The following is a 23,616-nucleotide window of genomic DNA, read 5'->3' on the forward strand; positions in this document are numbered from 1 at the left end:
GCCAGAAGAGCCTATTCTGTACTGTAGCTCAATAAATAAATAAGTTAACCCATGGCCTCCAGCTCTAATCTCACTGATGCATAAGGATGATAAAGAAATGATAGCAACATCTGTCAATGCAGCAATACACCGTATTGTGCAGAAATCTTAGGCACATAGATAGCTAGGGTACCTGACTTCACACAGTACTGTATTTGACAATTGTAGGGTAGCCTGTAAATCTGCCGGAAGCAAGGGATAGGAACGGCGAGGGTGGAGCACCCAGGGAGGTGTACGAGACACGTGGCAGAGAAGCAGTGCCGGGGGCAGGGTATAGTGCAGGTGCACACACACGTAGCCCTGAGACACCAGGCAAGGTCATTCAAACAACTGGTTTATTGCTCATTACTGAACTTCAGCATGTCCCTGGTGCATCCCACTGCCTCCCCTCTCCCATCACCTTTTCCCAACCATGATTTTCCTCTCCCTACTCTCAGTCCACAACTGAGACCCATATCAGAATCAGGTTTATCATCACTCACATGTCATGAAATTGCTTTCTTTGTGACAGCAGTACAGTGCAATACATAAAATGACTACAGTACCATGCTAACAGCTTAGGCACTCTAGCTATATACATGTGCCTAAGACTTTGTGCAGTACTGTACAAAGTACATATTTTCACAAAGCTTTAAGAGCCTGCAGGCCCAACATCCAGAATCTTACTTGAAAGCATATCCAGAGGGTATAGATTTTAGCAGCTGTCCAGCTGAAGGACGGTGCTCGATCCCAGATGTCACTGATGCTGGTTTTGCCAGAGTACACACTGAGAAGAGGACCGGACAGAGCACACTGGAACTGGTCGCAAGACATCACGAAGTAGAATACAATCAATGGGGCGCACAGGAGCAGGAAGACTACAGATGCCAAGGAAAACCAGTCGACCTCCCTGCAAAAACAAAAGCACAGATACAAGACTGCAAGGTGGATTCTCGGTTGCAAATGTACTTTATAGATTAAGAAGGCATACAGTGTGTTGGCTTTCATCATTGATTTGTTTTGTAACTTCAAAACATTACAGTATTCCAATGGAAGACATGGGAATCAGAAATACAGGTCCATCTTTATCTTTAAGCCATGCATGAATGTATCACGTGGTACTGTGATGATATATGCAATTGTCATTTTCATACATATAACATGTAATTATTTAAATAAACAAGAATGCTTAATCAAACTAGATTACACACACACACTCTTGCTCAAAGGTAACTGAAATATTAAGCACACAATACTGAGTTCAAGAAGAAATGCCCTTCAACTCACAAGAGAGCACAGGCTATCGACGTTTTTGCTGTTGATGTATCTGTAGCAGGCAATTTCTTTTTTTATGAGGTCGAGTTGCTAGCTCGACATTCACCCCAGCACGGATGGAAAGCATGCACGGGAGCTGGCTGGATTCGAACTCGGGACCTTCCGTCCCAAAGTCCAGCGCTGATGACACCACGCCACCAAGTGGCACTGAGCTCCAGAGCTGCGAGGTAATGTTGCAGCTCCATGAAAAATGGTCAGACCACACTTGGAATACTGTGTGCCATTCTGGTCTCTCATTATAGGAAGGATGCAGAAGCTTTAGAGAAGTGCAGGAGATTTACCGGCATGCTACCTGCATTAGAGGGCATAGCTTACAAGCACTGTTCTCTCCAAAGTGCACAAGTACGTGGCTACACAGTACATAACCTTTGTTGTCTTGCAGCTTGAATTTTCCTTTATATAATGTTTTATTCAAGTGCCGTGCATTTTTCAGTAAAAACTTCCTGATCAGAGCAACAGTTGGTCTGCGCAGCTGTTAAAACAAAAATTAGAGGGAACATCGCTTATGAGGACAAGTTGAATGAGTTAGGGCTTTTCTCTTTGAGTGAAGGAAGATGAGAAGTGACTTGACAGAGGTGTACAAGAGAATAAGAGGACAGAGACAGACAGAGTGGACAGCTGGAGACTTCTTTCCAGGACGGAAATGGCTAATATAAGAGGGCATAATTTTAAGGTGACTGGGGGAAAGCACAGGGGATTTTCAGAGGAGACTTGTTACACAGAAGGTGGTGGGTGTGTGGAGCACACTGCCAGGGGAGTGATAGAAGAACATTGTGAGCTAAAGGGCCTGGTAGTGTGCTGTACAGTAAAAAAAACAGCTTCTGGTGCCAAGATGAAGCAAACCTCAGGGTGGAGAAGCAACACCTTATATTCCATCTGGGTAGCCTCCAACCTAATGGCATGAATATCAATTTCTCCTTCCAGTAAGAGGATTTTCCCCAACTTCTCCCCCTTCTTCTATTTCCCCACTCTGGTCTGTTATCTCTCCTCACCTGCCCATCAGTTCCCCCTGGATCCCCTCCTCCTTCCCTTTCTTCTACGGTTCACCCTCTTCCCCCCCTCCCCCAAAAGATTCCTTCCTCTCCTCTCCGGCCCTTTACCTTTCCCACCCACCTGGCTTCACCTATCACCTTCTAGCCCCCTGCCTCCACCTTCTCATTCTGGCGTCTTCCCCTTTCCTCCCCAGTCTTGAAGGAGGGTTTTGGCCTAAAACATCAACCGCCGATTCATTTCCATAGACGCTGCCTGACCTGCTGAGTTCCTCCAGCATTTTGGTATGTGCACGCAGCAAATAAAAATATTTGTCACTTTAATAGTGGAATTACAAAGATAAGAGTGATTTTGATCTCTTTCCCTCCCATCGTCCTCCCCATAGCAACAGTTTTGTACCATTTCGTGGGTGACAGTACACTGGTTGCTTGTTCAGTATTCCAGTTGGCTTGAAGGTAGGCAATCTCTCTCTCACATGAGACTAAGGCTGCACTCCTGCTCCCAATGAAACACAATGTTTAATAAATTAAAGACTAAATAGCAAAGGGAAATGGGGAAGAAGGACTGGGTCAACATATGGATTTCACTGGGGTCTGTGAAACCTGAGATACAAAAGAACTGAATAGTGATCGCTTTGCCATGACAGTGTACAAAGTGTGTTATGCATCAATAACAGAGGGCGAAGTTATATCCAGTTGTTCAATGGTTCCATTTATTATCAGAAAATGTATACAGTATAGAACCTGAAATACTTTGCCTTCGTAGACATCCACAAGAAACAGAACCCCAAAGAATGAACACCAGAAAAACGTTAGAACCCCAAAGTCCCTTCTCCCCCATTGAAAGCAGCAGGAAGACATCACACTCCTCCCTCCCCATTTCAGCAAAAAAGCGTCCACGCCCGCCACCCACCAAGTAACTGCAAAGCCCCAAAAAGAGACCATGACCTGCAGTCAACAAACACGAAGTATCGTTTACCCAACAGTTGTGTGTTTATCACAAACCTGTCCCAAAAAAAAGGGGACTTGGTAGTAAATACCTCCTGGACACAAAGGGTAATAAAGAAAGCTTTTGGCACACTGGCCTTCATAAATCAAATCAACTCCTGTGGACATGAGTTGGGACATTATGCTGAAGCTAAAAAGATGTTGGTGCTGAGTTCCAATTTGGAGTTGTTATGATCCCAGCCACCTCCTTTTTGAGAATCGCCAGATCGCTATTAATTTGGGTCTTGGACCCAGGAAATGAGACAGAATCCTCAGCAGGAGAAAGCAACGGATTTGGCCATTGTTTCCTGGAGACACCTTTGTGAATTTCGATCCTATACTACGTGCCAGCTCTCAGGTCAATGTGGGCTGGGCTACGTGCACACCCTCAGGCAATGTGGGCTGGGGGATTGCATCACCCCACCCTGATTGACATCTACAACCCTGCAAGTCCAGATAAAAGGTAGGCTGCAGGGGGCAGTCTCTCAGCGATGCAACAGAAGGAGACACCATCGCTCATCGCTCCCGTGATAACGGGAAGCCATTCGGAAGCCACGTGTGGTCCGTTTCCCCTGGCCTAGGAAACGAGTGGCTGATAACACCGAAAAGGACTTCGAACTGACAACGGGGAACCCACGTTCCCGATTCAACAGTTTGTGTCCAAAAAGACTGGCAAGTTTCTTTTCTCACCAGAAATCTCTCTCTCTCTCTCCAACACATGAAACCCAGCGGTTCCCAAAAGGCAAAAAGCCTGCAGACTTCTGAGTGACTTTTATATTTCCATCGGACTCAGAACTATTTCTTATTGATGATTATTACTATACCCGCGCTTTAGATTGAGTATTGACGACGTATATTATCTGAATGTTTGCATTAACCTTACTTTTGTGTCCCTTTATAAATAAAGACTTTTAAAAATAGTACCATCAGACTTCAGCGGACCTCTCTATCTTTGCTGGTAAGTGATCCAGTTACGGGATACGTAACAGAGTATTGTGGTGAGATCCAATTTGTGTGTGCAGTTCTGGTCACCTATCTACAGGAAAGAAACCAACAGAGCGGGAGGGGTCTGGAGGGTGCAGGTTGATTGGACTAAGCAGATCAGCAGTTTGGCATAGACTACACAGTTCAAAGGGCCTGTTTCTGTACTGTCGTGTTCTATTCTATGACTAACTTTCTCTCGACCTTCTCCAATGCCAGGTGATGATCTTTAGGTGCCTCTCTAGGGTCACCCCTCAGCCTCTTATGCTCTGGGGGGAGGGGAGGAGGAGAAGACCTCAGACTGTCCAGCCTCTCCTTGTGACTCAAGCCCTCCGAACTCGTAACATGCAGCAATAAAACACGGATCCAAAAGGAAGCATGAATGAACTGTAGTGAAAACAAGAAGCACTGGTTGGCAAGATAATCAAAGTACATTACAAAGAACCATGACATTTTTTCAGTGCCTTGAAGTATTTACAATGCAAACTTCAAACTCTGATAGCGGCTGTAGAAAAGATTAAAAAAAACCTATCTGAAGATTAAACTGAACATTCAACCAGTTTGAGTTTTATTTTGTACTGTCGTATTGCTGTTTTGATAAATGTTCATGATAATTTAAAAAAAAAATTTTTCACACCTGTGTACAGAGTGTACACTTGTTAGGGTAAGAAGAGGATTCCAGTCCCTCAGGCTGAAGTTATGTGACCACAGGACAAAACTACAAAACTCCTTAGCTATTGCTTTGTTTGGAAAATCTTACTTTAAAAAAAAACTAGCTTGACACTTATACAGTTAAATCAATGGTAACATTATGGTGATGGAAGATGTGGTGGAAATCTAGAACAACACTCTAAACTATCTGGAGGAACTCAGCAACAGACCCCTGAAGGGTCCTGGCCCAAAACACCAAAGCTATATTCCTTTTCACAGATGTTGCCTGACCCGTTGAGTTCCTCCAGCACTTTTGTGTGCTATTCTGGAATTTTTGCATCTGCAGAATCTCATGAGTTACAAACATGGATAGTCCACATTTTGGGTCGAGATCCTTCATCAGGACCATTGCATTGCTTAAACAATAGTAAAAGATAGTGTATGGCTTAAAGAATAGGAATGTACTAGTTAAATACACTGCCAAGGATGCAGACTGATAACACTGATGATTTGAGCAGGATTAAGTAATATTATTTGTTTGAAGATATCAACTTTAAAACAAAACTTTATATTTATGAATACGTTGTTCATAGTTTGGAGATTTTTTTGGCTCACTTGAACCAGAAAATGTTTTTTTTTAAGATTAACTACAGAACTGATTGATCCCAACTCCCATCCAGCAATGAGAAGCTACCTTGCTGTCGGAGGCAATTATTGTTTAATGAAATATTAAAATTAAAGTCCTGTCTATCCAGCCTGGACAGATACCTGGTTAGTTACACAGTGTAATCACAGCTACACAAGTGTTTAGTTGTACTTATTCTACAAATCAAAATGGGCAGAACAGGTCTTATGAAGGCTAATGAAGCGAAAGGGAATTCTCACTAGTTTTCTGCCAAAAAAGTACTCCTCAATGAATATGACTAGAATATAAAATCAAGGATGCAATGAGGGTTTATAAAGGACTGGTGTGACCTCATTATGAGCAGTTTTGGACCCTATATCAAAGAAAGGACGTGCTGACATCAGAGAGCGTTCAAAGAAGGCTCATGAAAATGATCCCAGGATTGAAAGGCTTATCATATGAAGAGCATTTGATAGCTCTGGGCCTCTATTCACTGGAATTCACAAGATTGAGAAGTGATGCAATTGAAACCTATCGAATGTTGAAAGGCCTCGACAGAATGGTTGTGGAAAGGATGTTTTCTACAGTGGGGCAATCTAAGACCAGAGGACATAGCCTCAGAATAAAGGGAAATCATTTTAGAATGGAGATGAGGAGGAAATTATTGGGGCAGAGTGGTGAACCTGTGGAATTTGTTGCCACAGGTGGCTGTGGAGGCCAAGTATTTGGGTATATTTAAGATAGAGTTTGATGGATTCTTGATTAGTCGGGGCATGAAGGGATATGGGGAGAAGGCAGGAGGTTGGGGCTGAGAAGGAAAATAGATCAGCCATGATGAAATGATGAGTAGACTTGATGGGCCAAATCGCCTAGCCCTGCTCCCATATCTTATGGCCCAATAAGACTGGAAATGATTATTTTTCATTTTCTCAAAAATTTTTTATGTGATAATCAATTTTAGAGTCACAGAGTCATGAAAACTATAGATCAGGTCCTTCTGGCCCAACAAGCTTGTGCTGCCTAATGTACTAATTATACATTATTGCAACAATTACACCAGTGCCTAAGAAGAATAATGGGAGCTGCCTTAATGACCATCGCCCGGCAGCACTCACATCCACAGTGATGAAACACTTTGAGTGGTTGGTCATTTGTTCCTCGATCAAATCGCTGGCACTGTAATCGTGTTACACTAACCGCAGCACTACCATACCACCCCCCGAGTAGAAGGAGCTGCGGTGGAATGAATGTGTGAGTGTCTTCATGTTCCTGGGTGTCAACATCTTGGGAGGATCTATCCTGGGCCCAGCAGTGACATGCAACAGGAGGTGACCCAGTGCCTCTACTTCCTTAAAGTTTAAGGAGATCTGGCATGTCATCAATGACTCTGACAAACTTCTCCAGATGTACCGTGGCAAGCCGGTTGCCTCGTGGGCCGGGATGGGCATTTCAACGCGTAGGGACACAGAAGGCTGCAGGGATTGATGGACTCAGCCAGTCCCATCTTGGGTTCAGCTCTCCACACGATTAAGGGCATCTACGAAAGGGCACCTCTCATCATGTGCACATCTTCAAAAGGAGAAGTCTCAAAAAGCTACATTGGCTGGAGTCAGGACCTTGTGTTTTGACTCTTAGTAGGGTCACCCATGCCAAACAGGTCAAAGGGTAGAGGCCACCAATCCACAGATTCTCCAAGTTTGGGGATTCAGCTCAGGGCTGACAACCCTGCATGTTCAAAAATAAATTGTGTAACAGCAATGAGGAACTTTATACCTGTGTGGACAAGGACAGGGAGATGGAAGATCTTCACTTCTGCCCAGCAGTGGAACAGGCAGTAACTAACGTGCACCATTTTGAGGAAGTGCTGCAACACATAGGTGTCGTCTTTTGGGTAAGGTGTTAATTTGAGGTCCCAAACACAAGAGCTTCAGCAGCAAGAAATCCTGAGCAACACACACAAAATGCTGGAGCCACTCAGCAAGTCAGGATGCATCCAGATAGGGGTGGGGGAGAGTAAACAGTCTGTTTATTCCCCTCTATAAATGCTGCCTAATTTTGAGTTCCTCCAGCAAACCGAGGTCCCAAATGTTCTCTCAAGCAGACATGAACGTTTCTAGCATAGGACTGAGGAAATGAAGGACCTACTACAGAGTTGTAGAACACTACAACACAGAAACAGGCTCTTTGGCCCTTCTAATCTGTGCCGATCCATTCTAGTTCCAACCATCGCTTAGTCCCACCAACCTACACCAGACCATTTTCCTCAATACTTGTCCTATTCACGTACCTATCTTAAATGACCCCTTAACTACCACTTCCACAGGCAGCTCGTTCCACACTCTCACCAATCTCTGAGTGACAAAGCTCCCCTTAAACATTTCACCTTTCACCCTTAACCCATGTTAGACCCATTAGGTCTCGTCAAACCTAACCTTAGTGGAAAAAGCCTGTTCGCATTTATCCTATCTCTATCCCTCAATTTTGTACACCTCTATTAAATCAGCTTTCTAAGTTCTGGGGAATAAAGTCCTAACCTATTCAGCCTTTCCTTATAACTCAAGTCCTGACAACATCTCTTGCAAATTTTCTCTGCAGTTTTTCAATCTTATTTATATCTTTCCTGTAGGTAGGTGACCAGAACTGGACACAATGCTCCAAATTTGGCCTAACCAATGTCTTACACAATTTCAATATTTCCTCAGGTCCTCCCATTCCAGCAACATCCCTTTATTGTCCGTAGGGTTTTCAAAAACACTACTACTGGAATATGGACGAGCTGAAATAGATTGATCATTTCTGTTTGCTGACTATATCAAACTCATTTCACACTTCATTCCTCATTACATTTGTGAGGTTAACTTTCAAATAACAGTTTGCTTGCTGGACGGCAATGATACCAAAAAAAAAGAAACACTGGACAAGGCCTGAGGCTATATTTGAAGTGCTTAGTTCCGACAATAAAACACCTGAGTATTAGCAGAGTCTTGGGTTGGACAGGGTTCAGGGAAAGTTTACAAGGACAAAAGGGTTAATATCTGAGGAGTGTTTGATAGCTCTGGGCCTGTACTTCCAGTCATCGAATATTGAAAGCACCACACACGAGACGCTGGGACTCAGCAGGTCAGGCAGCAGCTATGAAAAAAAAACACTCGACCCTTCAGGACGGAGAAGGAAGGGGGAAGACGACAGAATAAAAAGGTGTGGGAAGGGAAGGAGGATAGCTAGAAGATGATAGATGAAGCCAGGTGGGTAGGAAAGGTAAGAGGGCTGGAGAGGAAGGAATCTGATAGGAGAGGAGAGTGGACCATAGGAGAAAGGGTACCCAGGGAGAGGTGACAGGCAGGTGAGAAGAAAGAGATAAGGGGCAGAGCGGGGAATAGAACAAGAGGGTATGAGGAGAGATTTTTTTTAAACCAGAAAGAGAAATTACGAGGGGTGATTGATAAGTTTGTGGCCTAACGTAGAAGGAATCAATTTTAGAAAACCTAGCACATTTATTTTTCAGCATAGGCCCCTCCTACATTTACACACTTAGTCCAGCGCTCTTGGAGCTCCAGAAAATGTCCACAGATGGGTGATTGATCAGTTCGTGGCCTAAGGTAAAAGGAGATGAGTTATTACACATTTCTTGTTACATGCACGTGCAGGTCAACTCTGAGTGATTATGCAGAAAGTTTGAAGTTAATAACACATCTCCTTCTACATATTGTGTCACTGGTCTGGAGGCAACGGTTGAAAGGTCTGGATGGAGAAGACGTAGAGAGGATGAATTTGATAGTGAGAGAGTGTATAACCAGGGAGCACAGTCTCAGAAATTTCCTGCATGCTTGACTATTATATACATTTTCTTACCAGGCCCTGCCCCATTGCCCCAGGTGTTTCTTCTCATCTGGATCACCTCCGTTTCCTGAATCCTTCCTTTGCCTTTTCACAGCAGCTGAAGACTCTGTAGTTATCATGGTGCCTGTTAAAGAAGGACAGAGAGCTGAAGGTTGGCTTGCGTGGAAACAGTTATTATTCACAACAACTTCAGAAGCTTGTTGCATAAACAGGTCATTGTGATCGCTAATTCGATATGTAAGAGGGATTCAGTGGAAGACCAGCCTGAGACACAGTACAACATAATGCTCAGTTGAACTTAATCTATAATTGATCGTCATTGCAGCATAGTGGTTAGCGCAAGACAACTACAGCACCAGCTGCAAGATCAGGGTTCAATTCCTGCCACTGGCTGTAAGGAGTTTGTACGTTCTCCCCCGTGACTGTGTGTGTTTCCTCTGGGTGCTCCGGTTTTCTCTCACATAGGATTAGTGAATTGTGGGCATCCAAGCATAAGGTGAAATGTGTGGTTTGCACCAGCGAGGTTCGTGCTGGGCAGCCAGCAGGTGTCGTCAGGCTTCTGACACCAACATCGCAATTCCCCAAAAGGGAAGACTCAAATAATCTGAGAAGCACTGGGTCCATTGCATCCTGCACTATGGAGCCTTTCCTTCACAGCTCCACACCGCTGCAGAAAGTGGCGACAGCTGAGGAGAAGATCGGGGTATGGTAGAGAAGAAGATGGGACTGCAGTCATTAGCTGGATGACCAGCTGGCAGTATCAACAGAGGAAGGTAGGGTGGTGTGGATAACCTATTATGGGAGATATTGATCAGTATGGTTGAGTAGAGTGAAAGCCAAACTGCTGAAGGAACCCAGTGGGTTAGGTTGCATCTGTGGAGACCAAAGGATGGTTTCAGGGCCCAGTGTAGGGTCTCAGCCCAATTTGTCAATTGTTCTTCTGCTTTCACAATCACTGCCTGACCCACTTACTGTAGTTCCTGCAATATTTTGTATTTTTTTGTTCCACATTTTTGCATCTGTAGATATTTGTATCTTTATGGTTGGGCAGAGGATTAGTTATTGGACAAGCAACAAAAAAAATTGGACTATTTTCTGGAGAGGAGCTTAAATCCCATCATGGCAAGTGAAATATTTAAATTAATTCATGTCAGTAATTTACTTCAGAATTTTTAAAAAAACAAGGTTATTCTTGTTAATGATTGGATTTCCATAATAAAAATTATCTGGTACACCAACATCCTTTAGGCTATGATGCAACAGCAGACCCACCAACATGTTAAGAGCCCCCTAGTTTAGCGGCAATTAAGGACGGATAAATATATTTGTCAATATCCCTGAAATAAATGGAAAACAAACAGAATCAAAAATCAGGTTTATTATCATTAACATGTCATGAAATCTGTTCTTTTGCGACAGCAGTACATAAAACAATAATTTACAATAAGAAATATATTGAAAAAAATAAGCAGTTCAAAAGTGAGTAAAACTGTGAGATAGTGTTTATGGACCATTCAGAAATTTGATTGTAGAGAAGAAGCTGTTCCTAAAACTCTGAATGTGGGCCTTCAGGCTTCTGTATCTTTTCCCCGACGGTAGCAATGACAGAAGACATACCCTGTGTGGTGGGGCATTGCCTTTTGCTGATGTCCTCATTGGTGGGGAGGCTAGTGTCCATGATGGACCTGCCTGAGTTTACAACTCTCTGCAGCTTTTTCCAATCCTGTACATTAGATGGTAATGCAACCAGTTAGAATGTTCTCAAAGGGTTCAAAGTATATTTATTATCAAAGTATGTATAAATAATACAACCTTGAGATTCGTCTGCTTCCAGGCAGCCACAAAGCAAGAAACCAGAATGAATCCAATTCTATTTATTTATTTATTTAGAAAAAAAGACCAACACCCGATAGAGAAAGAGAAAAAAAACACAAATCGTTGAAATAATAGAAGCAAACAACAGCAATCTGAACCAAATTGTGTCCACAGATCTGAATCCTGGAGCAGCTAGAGTAGGCCCAAAGCCTCAGTCATATCGTCATATCGTGGGCAAATCACCACAAAGCTCACAGACACTAAGTGCATAGATCATAGTGATGTGATGGCATCTGTTAGTCTCGCAAGACCATGGATCTGCGCGTGAAAAGTCTTGCTTCAGTCTGTGTTGCGGTGAGGCAACGTTGGAGTGTCCTCTCCAGGGTGCGGGCCTGGGCAAGGCTGTATGGAAGACCAGCTGATGCCCAAGCAGCAAGTCTCCCCTTTTCACGCCACCAATGTTGTTCAAGGGAAGGGCAAGGGCTAATACAACTTGGCACCAGTGACGTAGCAGGAGTTGCCAGAATGAGGTTGAAGACAACGTCGGATTGCCTTAGGGACTCCAGCTCCGGATTTGTCCTCAGGGTTTACTCCCGAAGCCTTTCCCATGAGTGGGTATGGCCGCAAGGCAGCGAAAGTTTGAAATCAGAGTTTTCCCTCTCTTAGATGGACTGCCTTCCCAGGCTGACGAGCTCTATCTACCCAAAGCACTGGTTTTAAGGCGCCAGGACCCACCTTCGCTTCTTTTCCTGTCAGTAGAAACAGTTCCGCCAGGCTTACATACTAAGCCACGCGAGAAGGCCAGGAGTTGGACTTGGTTGTCAGAGGCTATTTGAGGTGCCCTTTTAGGTAGTGGGAGCTTGTCCCCACTACCACTCCTTGGCTTGACAACCTTGGTGCATGAGTAGGAATTTGCTAGTCGTTGGTGATACATCAAATCTCTTCAAACTCCCAGTCAGGGGGGACACTTTTGTACCCAAAGCAAGTCCTTACCCTGTTTGAGTGGCTTTTCAGCTCAACAAGTGATGTCATACCAAAGTATTGTACTGTAGCGGTGTGCTACACGCAGCGCTAAAATTACGACACAGAGTCAGTAACTGCAGTCGAAGGAAAAACTTTATTCGAAATCATCAGCCTCACTTTTAAGCCTCTCTCGACCTGCCCCCCGTGGCGCAGAGGCTCCAAAGCTCTGTGCTCGCAAACCCCTGTAGGCTATCTAATTGTGAGCCGGTTCGGATGTGCCAGGAAATGGGTCGCCACATAACGCCCCCACCCCCACCCCAGAACCGGCGATACACCCCCCAATGTCCACAGTCTGGGCCAGAACCTGCTTGGGAGGTCGGCCTCTGCGCCAAGGTGCCAGAAACTCGGCTGGTTGCGCCAGGTCCACATGGGCCGGTTTGAGGCGGTCCACCGTGAAAACCTCCTCTTTCCCCCCAACGTCCAGCACGAACGTGGACCCGTTGTTCCGGAGCACCATAAACGGCCCCTCGTATGGCCGCTGCAGCGGTGGCCGATGCCCGCCCCTTTGTACAAACACAAACTTACAGTTCTGTAGGTCTTTGGGTACGCAGGTTGGGTGCCGCCCGTGCTGTGAAGTGGGTATGGGGGCCAGGTTACCGAGCTTCTCGCATAGTCTGCCCAGGACTGCTGCGGGACTTCCTCTTGCCCCCTTGGGGCTGGTAGGAACTCCCCGGGGACGACCAGGGGCGCGCCGTATACCAACTCGGCCGACGAGGCGTGCAGGTCGTCCTTGGGCGCTGTGCGGATGCCGAGTAGGACCCAGGGAAGCTCGTCCGCCCAGTTGGCTCCTCGCAGGCGGGCCATGAGGGCCGACTTCAGGTGACGGTGGAAACGCTCCACTAGCCCGTTCGACTGTGGGTGGTAGGCAGTGGTGTGGTGCAGCTGAGTCCCCAAAAGGCTGGCCATAGCTGACCACAGGCTGGAGGTGAACTGGGCGCCTCTGTCGGAAGTAATGTGGGCCGGTACACCAAAGCGAGATATCCAGGTGGCGATCAGGGCTCGGGCGCAAAATTCGGAGGTGGTGTCGGTGAGCGGGACCGCCTCTGGCCATCTCGTGAACCGCTCCACGATAGTCAGGAGGTGCCGCGCTCCGTGCGACACACTGACAGGGGGCCCACGATATCCACATGAATGTGGTCGAAACGCCGGTGGGTGGGATGGAACTGCTGCGGTGGGGCTTTGGTGTGCCGCTGCACCTTGGCCGTCTGGCAGTGCATGCACGTTTTGGCCCATTCACTGACCTGTTTGCGGAGTCCGTGCCAAACGAACCTGCTGGAAACCATCCGGACAGTTGTCCGGATGGAGGGATGCGCCAAGTTATGAATGGAGTCGAAAACACGGCGCCGCCAGGCTGTCGGGACGACGGGACGGGACTGGCCGGTGGTGATGTCACAGAGTAGGGTCCTCTCACCCGGGCCCACGGGGAGGTCCTGGAGCTGCAAACTGGAGACTGTGGTTCTGTAACTCGGAATCTCCTCATCCGCCTGCTGCGCCTCTGCCAGTGCCTCAAAGTCTACCCCTTGGGAAAGGGCATGAACGGTAGGGCAAGAGAGCGCATCCGCCACGACATTGTCCTTACCCGAGACGTGCCGGACATCCGTCGTGTATTCAGAGATGTAGGACAGGTGGAGTTGCTGGCGGGACGACCAGGGGTCAGACGCTTTCGTAAACGCAAAGGTAAGCGGTTTGTGGTCCGTGAACGTGGTGAAGGGCCGACCTTCTAGGAAGTATCTGAAATGCCGGATTGCCAGGTAGAGCGCCAACAGTTCCCGGTCGAAAGCACTGTACTTGAGCTCAGGTGGCCGCAGGTTTTTGCTGAAAAACGCCAGGGGTTGCCAGCGACCTGCGATGAGTTGCTCCAGCACCCCACTGACTGCCGTGTTAGATGCGTCCACTGTGAGGGCGGTAGGGGCGTCCATTCTGGGATGTACTAGCATCGCGGCGTTCGCCAAAGCTTCCTTCGTTTGAACGAAAGCGGCGGCGGACTCCTCGTCCCAGGTAATGTCCTTGCTCGGACCCAACATCAGGGCGAACGGGGGCTCATGATCCGGGCAGCTGAAGGGAGGAAGCGGTGGTAGAAATTGACCATACCTACGAATTCCTGAAGGCCTTTGATCGTGGTGGGTCGGGGAAAGTGGCGGACCGCATCTACCTTAGCGGGCAGAGGGGTTGCCCCGTCTTTAGTAATCCTGTGGCCCAGGAAGTCAATGGTATTGAGTCCGAACTGGCATTTGGCGGGGTTGATTGTAAGACCATACTCACTCAGTCGGGCGCAGAGTTGACGGAGGTGGGACAGATGCTCCTGACGACTGCTGCTGGCTATGAGGATGTCATCCAAATAGATGAACGCGAAGTCCAGGTCCCGTCCCACCGCGTCCATTAACCGCTGGAACGTCTGTGCGGCATTCTTCAGGCCGAACGGCATGCGGAGGAACTCGAAAAGGCCAAACGGGGTGATGAGAGCCGTTTTGGGGACGTCGTCAGGATGCATCGGGATTTGATGGTACCCTCGGACGAGGTCTACCTTGGAGAAGATCCGTGCGCCGTGCAGGTTTGCTGCAAAGTCCTGAATGTGCGGCACAGGGTAGCGGTCCGGTGTGGTAGCCTCGTTCAGCCTGCGGTAGTCGCCGCACGGTCTCCAGCCTCCCGTCGCTTTGGGCACCATGTGCAGGGGGGAGGCCCATGGGCTGTCGGACCGCCAGATGATCCCCAATTCCTCCATCCTCTGGAACTCCTTCTTCGCCAGTCGGAGCTTGTCCGGGGGAAGCCGCCGAGCGCGGGCGTGGAGGGGTGGTCCCTGGGTGATGTGGTGCTGTACGCCGTGCCTGGGCATGGCCGCTGTGAACTGCGGTGCCAGAACCGAAGGGAAATCCGCCAGGACCCTGGTGAAGTCGTTGTCGGACAGCGTGATGGAGCCGAGGTGAGGGGCTGGCAACTGGGCTGCACCCAGGTAGAACGTCTGAAAGGTCTCGGCGTGTACCAGTCTCTTCCTGGGCAAGTCGACCAGTAGGCTGTGAGCTCGCAAAAAATCCGCACCCAGAAGCGGTTGGGCTACGGCGGCCAGTGTGAAGTCCGACGTGAACTGGCTGGAGCCGAACTGTAGCTGCACCTGACGGGTGCCATAGGTTCTTACTGTGCTGCCATTCACGGCCCTCAGGGGGGGCCCTGCTGCAGGTGTCGTAACTCGGAGGTAAAACGCTGATCTCGGCACCAGTGTCGACCAAAAACCGGCGTCCCGACCTTCTATCCCACACATACAGGAGGCTATCCCGATGGCCAGCCGCCGTAGCCATCAGTGGCGGCTGGCCCTGGCGTTTCCCGGGAACTTGCAGGGCGGGCGACAACGGCGGGCTTCTGCGCCCCACCGCTGGTGGTAGAAGCACCAGTGTTCATTGGGCCGGGGGTTGGCGGGCTCTGCGGCCGGGCCTGGACTGGTTTGCTGCCGGGAGCGTGGCTGGGAGATCTGTGCGATGGATGCCCCGCTCACCTTTTTGGCGTTCCACAGCAAGTCCGCCCGGGCTGCCACCTTCCGGGGGTCACTGAAATCCGCGTCGGACAGCAGCAGGCGTATGTCCTCAGGCAGCTGCTCCAGGGATGCCTGCTCAAACATGAGGCAGGGTGTGTGTCCGTCGGCGAGAGACAACATCTCATTCATTAAAGCCGATGGAGGTCTGTCGCCCAAGCCATCCAGGTGCAGTAAACGGGCAGCCCGCTTGCGCCGTGAGAGACCGAAAGTCCTGAGGAGCAGGGCTTTGAATTCCGTGTACTTGCCGTCTGCCAGGGGCGACTGTACGAACTCCGCGACCTGGGCCGCTGTGTCCTGGTCGAGGGAGCTCACCACGTAGTAGTAGCGGGTGTCTTCTGAGGTGATCCGGCGAACATGGAATTGGGCTTCGGCTTGCTGGAACCATAGGTTCGGGTGCTGTGTCCAGAAACCCGGCAGTTTCAACGAAACCGCATGAACAGAGGCGGCGTCGGTCATTTCTGGTCCAAAAATCGTTTGGACCGTCGGGGTCACCAATTGTAGCGGTGTGCTACATGCAGCGCTAAAATTACGACACGGAGTCGGTAACTGCAGTCGAAGGAAAAACTTTATTCGAAATCCTCAGCCTCACTTTTAAGCCTCTCTCGACCTGCCCCCCGTGGCGCAGAGGCTCCAAAGCTCTGTGCTCGCAAACCCCTGTAGGCTATCTAATTGTGAGCCGGTTCGGATGTGCCAGGAAATGGGTCGCCACAGTAGCACAAAAGCACATCACTGAAGAATCTGAAATAACTACCAAAAAATAGAAATGGTAAGTGTGCTCAGCAAGTGAAGCACGGTACGTGGAGAAAGAAATAAGAGTTAATAGTTAACACTGGTAACTGAGGTCACTGGAGAGATGCTGCAGTTGGTGATTTATACGTACAAGTCTTGATTCACACAACGAGCAGACATCATTCTGAATACGCTCTTGGTAGAGGCTCACAAACCCAAAAATACATCACATTTTTATACCCTTAATATCAAAGGTGACTCAATAGTTTCAATAAACAATGTTACTATTTAATATTTTGCGTTGACAATGCTTCCTTTGAGTTACATATTTACACTGGGAGAAACCTCAATGTTCAAATACCTTTGCTAATAGCAAGCTTCCCTGAACTCACTTGCAATGGTGCAAATTACCTAAAAATCCATAGTTGCCAAGATTGCTATGGGGCAACTAACACAACCCCACTGTCTGACGCATATGCAGGTTTTTGCAAACCGTATCTCTTAGTGTGTGGGCCAGTTTAATTTCAATTTACTGCTTGCAGTTTATAATAACAACTGAAAACTGGCTTTTGCTTGAATTAATATCTGGAGTTACGTAATTATATCAGAATACTCCCCAACGAACCTTTCATTAGTCTGTTTCAGAGGAAGGGGTGGGCGGCAGAACAAACAAAAGCTAAAGCAGGAAAGAATGAGTGACACAAGTGGTGTGGTATGAGTTGAGAGAAGGTGGGACTTTGCCACTTTAGTTTGGAAAGCCCAGTAGCGTTGTGGTTAGCGCAACTACTTTACAGTGTAAGGTAAAGTACACCTTACACCTCCTGTCTGTAACGTGACTGTGTTGGTTTAAGGTCACAACACACAGGAGCGTAATTAGGCCATTCAGCCCATCAAGTCTGCTCTGCCATTCCATCGTGGCTGATTTATTATCCCTCTCAACCCCATCCTCTTGCCTTCTCTCCAGAGTTCCTCCGTGTACTCTGGTTTCCTTCCAAAAGACGTATGGGTTAGGGTTAGTAAGTTCTGGGCAATGGAATTGTGGTGGCATTTGTAGATTGTCCCCAGGACAATAGTCGGATTGTGTCTGCCATTGAGGTGTTTCGATGTACATGTGACAAATAAAACTAATCTTCATCCCATCTTTAATCTTTGCTTGGTTCTTTGTGTTCTGTCTTCATTCATCAAGAATTGCTTAAAATAACCATGGTAAAAGGAAATAGTAAGCAAGAACAAATTAATTATTGAACAGAAGGATAAGGAATAGGTTTGCATTTATATCAGCTTTATAACGTGCTTAAAACCCACAAAATGCTGGAGGAACTCAGCAGGTCAAGCAGCATCTATGGAAATGAATAAACAGTCGATACTTTGGGCCAAGACCCTTCTTCATGACTGGAAAGGAAGGGAGAAGATGCCAGAATAAAAAAGTGGGGGGGGGGGGGGGGAGAGAAAGGGGAAGGAAGATAGCTAGAAGGTTATAGGTGAAGCCAGGTAAAAGGTCAAGGGCTGGCGATGAAGGGATCTGATAGGAGAGGAGAGTGGACCATTGGCGAAAGGAAAGGAAAAGGGAACCCAGGGGGAGATGAAAGGCACATGAGAAGGGGTAAGAGGGTGGAGTGGGGAACAGAAGAAGAGGGGAGGGGAAGGGAAAAGAACTTTTTACTGGAAAGAGAAATTTATATGCATGCCATTCGTTTGGAGGCCATCTAGACAGAATATAAGGCGCTGCACTTTCACCCTGACGGAGGCCTCATCTTGGCACAAGAGGCAGACATGCACCGACATGTCAGAACGAGAATGGGAATTGGAATTAAAAATGTTCTGCTTTTGGTGGACACTCCAAACTGGAAGACAGCACTAGAAGTTGTTTGAAGTGCATGAGCTGTCATTAAGGTAGGAAGCAGCATGTGATTTGTGAACAGCGAGCTCCCATCAACAGAAACAAGAAGAGTTTACCCAGGGTTAAATGGAACTCTTTCATCATGGGTCATTACCCTGTTTTTCCAACTCTGCTTTCAGCTTGTTTTGAATGAAAACCTGAGGACAGAGTAAGATTTGCTTCAGCATTTTGTCTGAAAGCTGATGCCCTGAGGGTGCTACTCACCACTGGTGGTGAGTGATCGATTTTGATGATGATCAAGGAGGCACATAGAGACAGCATACAGTACCCTTCGGCCCACCGAGACTGTGCAAAACTATTATTCTGCCTAGTCCATCGACCCCGCATCTTAAAGTATAGAAACAGAATTAGGCCATGTGGCCCATCAAGTCTGCTCCACACAGCACCTCCACATGGGAGAACCGAACCCTGGTCTCCCACAGACCCCACTTGGAGTACCGTGCTCAGTTCCGGTTGCCTCATGACAGGAAGGATGTGAAAACCACAGAAAAGGTGCAGAGGAGATTTATAAGGATGTTGCCTGGATTGGGGAACATGCCTTATGAGAATAGGTTGAGTGAACTCGGCCTTTTCTCCTTAGAGCAATGGAGGATGAAAGGTGACCTGATAGAGGTGTACAAGATGATGAGAGGCATTGATTGTGTAGATAGTCAGAGGGCTGAAATGGCTAGCACAAGAGAGCACAATTTTAAGGTACTTGGAATTAGGTACAGAGAAGTCAGGGTTAAGTTGTGTGTGTGTTTTTTTTTACACAGAGTGGTGAGTGCATGGAATGGGCTGCCAGTGGAGGCGAATACAATAGGGTCTTGGATAGGTACATGCCGCTTAGAAAAATAGAGGGCTTGGGAAGACAGGCAAGTACATGATCTGTCAGCTGTTACAGCCTCGATGCCATTTATCAAGGATTCCATGAACTTGAGGTAAGCAATGCTTCCCGGACACTTTGAACAGTGGTGGGGTGAAATTTTGCATTTTAAAACCCTTAAGGCCTTAAGGGGTATTAACAACACCCTTGAATCTGAACAAGGTCAGAATGTACAAAAGTGTAAAATATAGCAAGTTACCTCACTGACTACACTTTAAAAGTACTTCACGGACTTTGGGAAGGTCTGAAGCTTGGAAAGATGGCTGCTTGTTTTCCACTTACAAACGTGTGTGCTGGGCGACATGGCTCATAAGGCCAATTCCGTGCTGTATCTCAATAAAATTATTTAAAATAGTCAAGTCCTTAGGTGCTGTTGCTATCATGGTTATCTATTGGCTCAAAATCAGCTTGTACTCTTTGACACATGGCACCTGTTTCTACTTGTAGCTCAGATTATAATGTCAGTACTTTCTTCCAACAAATCAACCAACATGTCTATCTTCATGAACAAAAGTTTTGTTCTGCAATTTAGAAGAGTATTCATCTTCAAAAACACTGAGATAAGATTAGCAGTAGGGCTAGATCAACTTATCAATGCTGTTTCCAATGCCATACCTTTACACGTATTGTCAGATTAAAACTGATAACTCGTCGCCAAGTGTTTTGTCAAATCTCATGACTAAAAGGTGAATCATGCAACACAGATCTGGCAATCAAAGAAGCTGTACATCTTAGGACTCTGAACAACAAACAAAATGTTTAGTAAGTGAGGCAGCATCTATGGAGCATGAAACAGAAACAACATTTCAAGTCAGAGAGCCTTGATCAGAATTGGGATGGAGATTATAAAAAGGTAAATGTTAAGCTTAAGAAAGTGTTGGCAGGGCCATATTTTGAAGAGTCCGACCTGTAACATCTACTGATTTTTTTCCCCATGTGTATGCTGCCCAACTTGCTAAGTACTTCTAGTATTTTTGATTTTTCTACCCAGATGTTAGATCAGTATCAATCCAGATAGTTCACAATTCTAGTCAGGGATATTATCCAGGTTGTGTCTTTCTCAGTGTACTTAATGAATGGAACAAATGCACAAAATAAGCAAGATGTGAGTCACTACCACAGCACGTGGCATACATCTCCACCAACTAAACAGCTACAAACCTCACAGGAAATATCAGCACCTCTACGCAGCCACTCTCTCGGACACAGAACAAAACTCAACATTCATGTTACAGCCATATAAGACTTAGGCTTGGTCAGACTTGAAATCCTGTGTCCGATTCTGCACCCACCTCTCCCACCCTCCCCCCCCCCCCCCCGCCAGTTATAGGAAGGATGAGGAGGTTTTGGAGAAGGTGCCGAAGAGGTTCTCCAGGAGGCTGCCTGGATTAGAGGGCATGAGCTACAAGGAGGGGTTGGACAAGCTTGAGTTGTTTCCCTTGGAGCGTCAGAAGATGAGGGGAGACTTGAAAGAAGTTTCAAAGATTATGGGAGACAGGATAGAGTCAGAGTAGGAATGCCAAATACTAGAGGGTGTGCACTTAAGGTGAGATGGGGAAAAAGCTGAAGGGCCTGTTATAGTGCTGTATTGTTCTATATTACAAGTTTATAACTTTAGCAATACATGCCACAGAGTGCAAGGTTAACATCCACTCAGGTAACTCGACAGATTTAGTTGGTACCAAGGGACTTTAATTGCAACAGTGATGATTTATTACCAGTCTAACATTTATACCTTAGAGTGGATGGTTCCTCAATGTTGTTATAGAAGGGGGTGACAGTGGGGATCCAAGTTCCCACTAACAATTAATGCTCGCAATGGTGTGCACCTCAAGTAGCCTCTGACAACCAAGTCCAGCTCCCGGCCTTCACGTGTGGATTAGCTACTAAGCCCAGCGGAACCTTTTCTACTAACAGTAGAAGGAGCAATGGTGGGTTATTGGCACCTAAAAACCAATCACTTCAGGCAGATGGGGTTCGTCAGCCCTGGCTGGCAGCTCATCTTGGAGAAGGAAAACTCCGATCTCAAACCTCTGCTGCCTTGCGGCTGTACCCACCCATGGGGAAGGCCTCGGGAGTAAACCCCGAGGGAAAAAGAATTCGAAGCTGGATCCCCTAAGGCAGTCGTTCATGGAGTTCAATGTCGAACGGCATCAGTCTCTGCTGTTGCTTTGGGTTTATTAGCTGTGTGCAGAGGGCGCTTGCTACGTGGGCAACAGCTTGCTGTCCACATTGTACTACCCCGGCTTTCAGACCTAGATAGCAAGGATGCACTATCCATGGTCAACCTGGACCGACGGAGTCCTCACACTCACCTTAGAATGACTGGTTAACATTTCACGTGACTATTCCTCCAGCCTTCAGAAATTCTGAAATCTACCACTATAGTCAGATAGATGGCAGGTGTAACTCAAAGCAGAGAAATGAAGTGGTATTTTCTTAAAGGACGGGAAAGTGAAGCAATATAAACATGGGAATGCAATTCCAAATGGGATGACGACAGGTCCCAGGGTACATCTGCAAGGATCATTTGAAATAATGGGGCAAGTTGTGAAAAAAAGTGATTAAAACTGAAAATCACATAGGATCTAAAGATGACTGCAGGGGCCAAGTCACTGGGTATATCTGAAGTGGAGGTTGACATGTACTTGATTAGCAAGGGTGTCAAAGGTTTACAAGGAGAGGGCAAGAAGACAGGAGAATTAGGTTGAGAGAGAGATAATAAATCAGCCGTGAGAAAATGATGGAGCAGACTTGATGGGCCAAATGACCTTTCTGCCTCCATATCTTATGGACTTTTAAATAAGACACAGAAAGGTTTAGACCATTACATAGGAGCAGAATTGGTCATCCAGCCTGCTCTGCCATTCCATCATGGCTGATCCCAGATCCCACTCAACCCTATACACCTGCCTTCTCACCTTATCTTTTGATGCCCTGACCGATCAGGAAATGATGAACTTCCACCTTAAATATATACATGGACTTGGCCTCTATTGCAATCCGTGGCAGAGTATACCACAGATTCACTACCCTCCAGCTAAAAAAAAATTCCTGACTTGGCCTCCACTGCAGTCTGTGACAGAGCATTCCACAAATTCACTGCTCTCTGGCTAAAAAAAGATTCCTCCTTAACTCTGTTCTTAAACGTCGCCCTTCAATTTTGAGGCTTTGCCCTCTTGTTCTGGATACCCCCACTATAGGAAACATCCTCTCCACATCCACCCTATCTAATCCTTTCAACATTCAGTAAATTTCAATGAGATCCCCACGCAGCCTAAATTCCAGTGAGTACAGGCCCAAAGCTGCCAAATGCTCATATGTTAACCCCTTCATTCCTGGAATCATCCTCGTGAACCTCCTCCAAACCCTTTCCAACAGCAACACATCCTTTCTGAGATATGGGGCCTAAAACTGTTGACAACACTCCAAGTGTGGCCTGACTAGTGTCTTATACAGACTCAGCATCATCTCCTTGCTTTTTATGTCCTATTCACCCTTGAAATTAATTCCAATATTGCATTTGCCTTCTTTGCCACATACTCAACCTGTAAATTAACCTTCTGGGCGTCTTGCATGAGGATTCATAAGTCCCTCTGCACTGCTGATGTTTGAACCTCCTCCCCATTTAGATAAGTCCGCATGTTTCTTCTTTTTACCAAAATGCATTATCATTTCCCAACACTGCATTCCATCTACCATTTTAGTCCATTCTTCCAATTTGTCTAAGTCCTGATGCAATCGCATTGCTTCCTCAGCACGACCTACCCCTCCGCCTATCTTCGTATCATCCGCAAACTTTGCCACAAAGCCATCAGTTCTGTTACCTCAATCACTGGCAAACAATGTGAAAAGTTGTGGTCCCAACACTGATCCCTGAGGAATACCACTAATCACTGGCAGCGTACCAGAAAAGGTCCCTTTTATTCCCACTCGCTGCCTCCTGCCTGTTATCCTTTCCTCTATCCATGCCAGTATCTTTTCTGAAAGGCCAGAGGACTTTATTTTGCTAAGCAGCCTCATGTGTGGCACCTTAACAAATGCCCTCAGGAAATCCAAGTAAATGACATCCACTGCCTCTCCTTCGTCCATCCTGCTTGTTACCTCCTTGAAGAACTCTAACTAATTTGTCAAACAAGATTCCCCTTTACAGAAACCATGCTGACTTTAACTTATTTTATCATTAGTCTCCAAGTACATCAAAATCTCGTCCTTAATAATAGACTCCAACAGTTTCCCAACCACTGAGGTTAGGCTAACTGGCCTATAATTTCCTTTCTTTTGCCTTCCTCTTTTCTGAAAGAGTGGAGTGACATTTGCAATCTTCTGGTG

The 23,616-nt window shown here is 46.7% G+C and overlaps 1 protein-coding gene across 4 annotated transcripts in view; it reads right to left on the bottom strand.

Annotated features, from left to right (window-relative positions):
• dhcr7 (7-dehydrocholesterol reductase) overlaps positions 1–23,616 on the bottom strand; it is a 52,298-nt gene that overhangs the window by 22,677 nt on the left and 6,005 nt on the right. For 3 of the 4 annotated variants that reach the window (XM_059976045.1, XM_059976046.1, XM_059976047.1), the window contains 2 exons: positions 9,439–9,550; positions 706–928 (listed from right to left, as the gene is read on the bottom strand). In XM_059976045.1, coding sequence (XP_059832028.1) covers positions 706–928; positions 9,439–9,550 — 335 coding nt within the window. Of the gene's footprint in view, positions 1–705; positions 929–4,253; positions 4,351–9,438; positions 9,551–23,616 lie in introns of those variants that run through there. The other variant, XM_059976048.1, reaches the window with a different exon arrangement.

Source organism: Hypanus sabinus, chromosome 7 (assembly GCF_030144855.1).
Source record: "Hypanus sabinus isolate sHypSab1 chromosome 7, sHypSab1.hap1, whole genome shotgun sequence".
Taxonomy (NCBI): Eukaryota; Metazoa; Chordata; class Chondrichthyes; order Myliobatiformes; family Dasyatidae; genus Hypanus; species Hypanus sabinus.